A 7271-nucleotide genomic window follows, 5' to 3' on the forward strand; every position below is an offset into this window, starting at 1 on the left:
CAGGAGTGGATGTTTCCAGCCTATGCTGGGACTGGAGCACACAACAATGTAGCAATAACAACACAGGTGAGTAGTGAGGTACATTTGATATGGATTGTTGCAGAATATACCCTTTAAATTTAAGGCACTTTGGGGACAGTAAAGATGTACATTTAACTACAACATATAACCTAAGCCTTTATGTTGAAAAAAAAAATTTTCTGAAGAGTTGGATTTTAGCACAATTGACTATTGTTCCATAATTTTCCACCTGTTTCATGTAGTGCAGTGACATGCACTTCACCAGTAGCACAGTACTACTATTCAGCCAGACTGAAGTCAGGGGTGATGAAGACGATGCTGCCTTTGGTGTGCTGGAACTGTGGTGAGGAGGAAACGCTGCCCATACTGGCAGAGAAGACTCAGCTGCATACCAGACAATAAACCCTGTTTGTCAGGTAGGCATACATTTGTTACCTACATAAATACATTATGCAACTTATGTAGAATAGCTCTAAACATATTCTGTTTGGTTCCACCTTTATTGATATTCTTTCTCAAAAGCTCCTATAGACTATTTGCATAGGTAGAAATGCAGTAATGCATGCAAGGGTTAATCAGCAACTAATTTTGCCTTTTATGCTTTGTTTCTGCAGGCCTGCAAAAATGTGACAGGACGACAACTGCCGTTCCACCTGATTTATTGCTGTTTTGATGATGAATAAAAGACTTCTTGTTTGTTACACTGTGTCACCTCATTCAATTTGTGTCCTAACATCTGTTGTCTCTTAGTATATTTCTAATCTAGGCATCTTGTTTTTTTGGGCCCATCTTGTTTTTTTTTCGCCCTCTCGCATTAGATTTGGAGTCTCCAAAGGACGTCATCCATAAAATTTACTTGGTGTGGCCTTAGAGCCTTTTCAACTCACATCCTTTTTTTCAACAGCATCTTTGCTTTGAAATGCTTGAGAACCATAGATTCTGAAATGATTTTCTGTGGCCTATCAAACTACATGTAGGATTGCCTGAGAAAGGTCAAATTGTAAGATGCTTCCTACCCCTTTGGCTTTCGATTGACACATGCACACCAACATCAAAATCTTTATTCCACCTACAGATGTGCAGACGTCATGAAGGCTCACATATAGACCGGGATGTGGGGAAAGGTGCCCACAGAGAAGGCTGTGTAGCCAGGCTTGGTACTCACTGAGGCAGAGGGGAGAGTTTCTAGAACCATGGCTTCTGTGAGTGTACTGCTCATTGCACTGGGATTCACACTGGCAAAGGTTGGTTAGAATTGTTTGTTTTAATCCAAAGTAAAGAGTATACATGTACCAGTATACAGTTTAAGCTGTGTTTTGTTTTACTTTTTGCTTGGGACTCAATATAGTTTGAAACTTGATATGCCGAAATGTAGCAATTTCTATTGGTCCATAGGAAGGCAACAAATTGATGGCCTAACTTTTGCCTTATTTGTTTCAGTCCAAAGTATAACACACCCTTTAAGCTGTGTTTCTGTTACTTTTGCTTGGGACTCAGTATTGAAACCTGATAGTGATATGCCAAAATGTTGCAGTTTCTGTTACTAGTGTTAGTCAATAGTTCAAACCTATGGTGCTATGTGAATAAATGTTAGATTTGAACACTTGAAGAGTTTGGATGTTTGTCAGCAGGGCTGGAAATACTGGGTGCAAATCGTGCACCTTAGTGCACCCAGATTGGAGCTATGCACCCAGTTTTTTTCTGTGGGTGCACCAGTGCACCCAAATATTTTGATAGGTATTAAAATACGTAATACTATGAAAGATGTTAGTAAAGGTATAGTAGTATACACCATATTCTTAATATCTAAGTGTCAGAAAAATAGTAAAATCATTGTTATAGTACTTTTCTTTAGAAATTAAGCATAATTAGTTTTTGCTGACATTCTACTTATTTTATATGGTGCACCCAAACAAATTTTTGTGCACCCAATTTTTAAGGTTGGGTGCACCAGTGCACCTATTCTCAAAAATGAATTTCGAGCCCTGAGTATAGCATACAGCATATTCTTAACATGTAAGTGTCAAAAAAAATCATTGTTGTACGGATAGTACTTTTCTTTAGAAATGAAACATAATTAATTTTTGCTGACATTCTATTTATTTCGTGTTATGTAGTGCATCGTAAATAAAATTGTGCACCCAATTTTTTAGGTCAGTTGCACTAGTGCACCTATTCCCAAAAATGAATTTCGAGCCCTGTCCAGATTACCTGGACAATTGTTGGGATCTTTGCAGCCTTGAACAAACCGAGGCAGTGGCTTAGTAAATATGGAACATCTGGTACAATATCACAGGTGTGTACAGGTGGATTAACAGGTGTTTGCAGGTGGATTTGCAGGTGTTTACAGGTGGATTCGCAGGTGTTACCCTCCTGCCCTGAAGTGTTGTACTAACCTGCGAGGAACATGTGTGGACTGTTGTGTTGGGGTAAACAGAAAAGTTGTTATAGGCCTATATCTTGAGCCAACAAAATGAGTGAATGAATGACCGAAGGATGAATGAATAAATGGATGCACAAATGAATGAAATGAAGGACAGAAGGAAGAAGGGAATGAAAGAAGGAAGAAAAAATAAAAGAATGTCAAATGGATGAATGCACAAATGAATAAATGAATGAATGCATTGACAGATGAACGAATTGACAGATGAATGAATGAATGAATTTATAAATTTATGAATGAATGAATGATTGAATGAAGGAATGACAAGCCAAAAACTAAATTTCAGTTTGTTGTTGTGAAGTAAATATGAAAATACATGTATAATCAGAAAATACATGTGTAATCTTTATTGTTCATGAGAATTTTTGCAAAACATCTCTTGACATGTCTAAAAACCCATTCACGTTGTGTAAACATAATAGGCTAAATGTACCTTATGTTTCTTATACACCTACAAAGAACAATAGAACCATAACATGCCCGTGACCTTGCCTTTGTTATCACCTTACAGACATATGGCTGGCAAATGTGGATTATCCACCCTGGGGGAAGTCTTGTTAATCTGGGATTATAAAGTCGTATTTTGCTTTTTCCCCTCGCTTTGAAATGGATATGGAGGATTAACGTTATGTGTTCCTGATTTTTCCGCACTCGCACAGACGGCAGCAAGTTCTTTACCTGGTTCTCTTAGAAGAAAGGTGGTAAAATTTTGAAAGGTTATATAATCATGTTTCATTTAATATCATGACATTGTTCAATTGATGATTATACACAAGCAACTCAATGGATTTAAAAAAACTGTTGGACTTTTCAAGTCTTTTCATCTTGTGATCAGTGACTAAAAGAATCTGTAGTTAAACTTACGTCTACAGAAATTGTTCAACTTCAAATTCCATCAGTCACTGAGGTATAGAAGTGGATGCTACTTGAACAGTTTCAAAAATCTTTCTACTTGCTTGAGAAACAGTTTTCTTGTGTATCTCACACTTGTAACAGTTGTGAAGTGAGTTGTGACCAAAAGGTTGTCGGTCCCTTTTGCAGTGAGATTGGATTAGACTCGATCTTGATGCAATTATCCAGAGTCATTACAAACGGATCAACAGCTCCGACACTGGAGCAGAAAACGTTGGCCTGAAACTAATTCTCACAAATTGAATTGTCATCATGTGACCGGGACACGACAATGTGTGTGACGGCAGTGAGGCTGAACTAAATCAATCTCTCGGTTTTCTACATGGAAGAGTTAGCGCCATGTCTCAATTTCAGGAAGAAATTACTGGACTAAATGTGCAAAGAAATTAACATTTGAAAGTTTGCGGGTGGTCCTTCGTTTGGTGTTACAGGTGATCCTCCCTTACAATCTAACCCCTTTTTATCAACTAACCTTCTCCCTGCCTACCATGCATTAGACACTTGGTAGCCAATTGGCTACTTTAACATCTATAACCAACAACACAAGTGGGACTTTTTCAGAGTTTAAAGTGCTGGAGAAAATTAGCATCCAAAGATGATGACAAATACACAGCTTGGTAACTATGAATGATGTCATTTATTCGGAAAATGCTCACTTACCCGAAGGTTGCCCTTGACAATGGACTCTAAGGATTTTCTGTCTGCAGTTGATTTGATTTTCATTCATTAATAGGTTTTTATTAAATTAAAGTTACATCATAAGGCTTTTATTACATTAAAGTTGCGTCATACTTCGTAGCTGGTACTGTACTTGTCTGTAGGCCCAAATTTAGAGGCATGAATTTATTAGATTATACGTGCAGATTTAAGAGACTTAATATATCATAGAAAGACTCTAAATTCTCTGAGGACTTAGATATTTCAGACAGCATCTGGTATCTTTCATCAGTTACTGAAAATGAGTCTGAAGACAAGTGTAACTTGTATATAAATGAGTTAATCTTAAATCCATTTCCTTGATTTTATTTTGTATCACATAATGATAACTCATAATTTCCAATAACTATTGTAGAGTAGAACTCTTTGCCACCAAGCATAGTTGGGGCATCATCACTAGAAAGCTTTAAACAGCTCCTGCAATCAAATGTACAAAGATTGAGTGTAACAGGTCATTCAGTGCTGCCGCGAAGCTGGTTTGTTATGCTGAAGGCCGGGTATACCGGGTATACACTGTAAGTTGGGCATATAGTGCTGCTAAAAACTGCCCCTTCCTGAATGTCCAGATCTAGAAAATTGACTTTTTGCACTTTCCAAAGCTTACATAATGTAAGTGTATCCAGGAGCCTCCTATTTTATACCTAACGGATTGTATTCTATTCCTGTTGTTCCCAGTTGGGCATAGTGCTGCTAGAACAGGGGGACAGAAGTCGGGCCTTAAAGTCTCATGACCAGAGCACTGCAGCTGGACCCTCATCACAAGGTGGGCAGGAATCAACAGATAGTCGTTTGATGAAGTTTGGACATTAATGTAATACAAAATAAATCCGTCAACAGTTGCTTGATTAATAAATTCACACATACACTTTGTGCAACAAGCAAAAATGGTATGGAAATGTATCTGATTCAATAAAACCTGTTACGATTACATACTTCAATATACATGTCATGTACACTTAAAAGTAGTTCAATGTCATGATACAGTGTAAGAAAATACGTCAGACTCTGAAAATTGATTTTGTGCTTTTTATTTTTCCCAGCAATCCCTGTTCAACTCAGCGGTGATGATGCAGGAGTCAGGTGACCCGGCGCTGCGACCGGAGGCGTACAGACGTCTGTACGAGGTGAGGATCGGAGGATGCTCTGATCTGAGACTGGTTGAATCAGCAAATGTACATGTCATACATCGGAAACTCCAATTAGGATCTCACAACAATATAAAGCAGCATAGAACACATTATAATTTAAAAGCATTACAATATCAGTCAAATATAATACAGTACTAGTATCTAAGAATAATACAAACCTTATGTGTGTTACGTATACCTACATGTACAGTTTAAAAGTATTGTGGTGTAAAACCTTGCACATACATGTACTATAGCACTGTGTTATTCACAGCAAGCTGTTGTTAAGTAATCTGACAAGCTATTTACAAGTCTGTGTGTGGGTTTGCTCTACATTCGAGAGTTCTGAGTTCATGTTCTATGTATTCCTCAGGTCTTGGAACAGGAGCCGCAGAACGAGAAGGTGTATTTTAACCTGGGCATGCTCTCCATGGACGACAAGAACTTCACCGCAGCCGACCAGTGGTTCAGACACAGTATACAGGTCAGTGATAATCTCCAAGCAGATCCCTTTTGGTGGCAGAAAGACAGTATCAAACTGGCCAGGCAGTATCCATTAGCCAGTGAACAACTCTAACCACTTGCCATTTTGTTCTCTCTCTATCCCACCCACCCCAGTTGAAGCAAGATTTCTGCAGTGCCTTGTTCAACCAGGATTCGAACCCAGAACCTTTAGTTTCTGAGTGAACAACTCTAACCACTTGCCATTTTGGTGGAATTAACAATAAATATGTTTTCTCTCTCTCTCTCTCTATCTCACCACAGTTGAAGCCAGATTTCCGCAGTGCCTTGTTTAATCTGGCCCTGATGCTGTCTCAGATTAAGAGAGACCTGGAGGCCTTACCTTACCTGGACCAGCTGCTGTTACACTTCCCTCACCACAGCAAGGGCCTCATCCTCAAGGGAAACATTATCATGAACAAGGTCAAGGATGTGGAGGGGGCCAAGAAGGTCATTTTTGTTTGTTTGTCTGTCTGTTTGTTTGTTTGTTTGTTTGTTTGAACCATTCTTTATTCATGAAAGCTCAAAGAATTGGCATGCAAGCTGCTTTTCATTGAGGTCATGCACATGTAGTACTAGTAAATTAATAAGGTAGTAGGAGTTCAACAGTTAACTAGTATATTAAGCCCTTTTTATTCTTTCTTCTTCTTTCCTATAAGACTTTCTCATATGAAATTTTTTTATATATCTTCAGTTATAATAACTGCATTTCAAGACACTCCTTGACAAGTCGTCATCAAAAATAAACTTAAGATTCACAGTAATATAACAAAAAGTACATGTACTAACAGTAAAACATAAGAATAACAAGACATATTTTTTACATTAGTCCCTGTCTGGCATGTGTATCTAAATACTCCCTTTCTTCCTTCCTGTAAACACAGTGCTTTGAGAAAATTCTGGAGACGGAACCAAAGAACATCCAGGCGAACCACAACCTGTGTGTGGTGTACTTCGAGCAGGGAGACTTGTACCGCGCAGAGAAGTGCCTTGCCCAGGCCCACGAGCTGGCGCCACATGAAGACTACATTGTCAACCACTGGAACATCGTCAGGGGCAAGATTCAGCAGGCCAAGATGCCCAGGAGGAAGCAACAGCAGCTAGAGAGGGAGAAGGAACAGGAAATGGAACAGCAAAGGCAGTTACAGAGGGAGAAGGAACAGCAAACGGATCAGCAGAGACAGCTAGAGAAGGAAAAGGAACAGAAGCTTCAACAAGAGAAGGAAAAACAGGAATTGGAACAGCATAGACAGCTGCAGAAGGAAAAGGAACAGCAAATGGAACAGCAGAGACAGCTACAGAGGGAGAAGGAACAGCAAACGGATCAGCAGAGACAGCTACAGAAGGAAAAGCAACAGCAGTTGGAACAAGAGAAGGAAAAGCAGCAATTGGAACAGCATAGACAGCTGCAGAAGGAAAAGGAACAGCAGTTACAGAGAGAAAGGGAACAGCAAATGGAGCAGCAAAGACAAAAGGAACAGGCAGAAAGAGAAAGAGGATAAACCTCATCAGGGGAAGTGGAGAGGTTATATTTAGAGCAAAAATGCACA

The 7271-nt window shown here is 39.1% G+C and overlaps 1 protein-coding gene across 2 annotated transcripts in view; it reads left to right on the plus strand.

The window, feature by feature from the left end:
* The window catches only part of LOC109472046 (transmembrane and TPR repeat-containing protein 3-like), a 66391-nt gene that overhangs the window by 56429 nt on the left and 2691 nt on the right, over window positions 1-7271 (plus strand). Inside the window, exons 1-8 of one of the 2 annotated variants that reach the window (XM_019771621.1) lie at window positions 34-66; window positions 264-437; window positions 1097-1265; window positions 4769-4856; window positions 5134-5217; window positions 5594-5704; window positions 5986-6171; window positions 6606-7253. In XM_019771621.1, the coding sequence (XP_019627180.1) occupies window positions 4821-4856; window positions 5134-5217; window positions 5594-5704; window positions 5986-6171; window positions 6606-7223 (1035 nt within the window). In that variant the 5' untranslated portion in view covers window positions 34-66; window positions 264-437; window positions 1097-1265; window positions 4769-4820 and the 3' untranslated portion in view covers window positions 7224-7253. Of the gene's footprint in view, window positions 1-33; window positions 67-263; window positions 438-1096; window positions 1266-4768; window positions 4857-5133; window positions 5218-5593; window positions 5705-5985; window positions 6172-6605; window positions 7254-7271 lie in introns of those variants that run through there. The other variant, XM_019771620.1, reaches the window with a different exon arrangement.

The sequence above is a fragment of the Branchiostoma belcheri genome, unplaced genomic scaffold, assembly GCF_001625305.1.
Source record: "Branchiostoma belcheri isolate BF01 breed outbred unplaced genomic scaffold, Haploidv18h27 scaffold263, whole genome shotgun sequence".
Classification (NCBI taxonomy): Eukaryota; Metazoa; Chordata; class Leptocardii; order Amphioxiformes; family Branchiostomatidae; genus Branchiostoma; species Branchiostoma belcheri.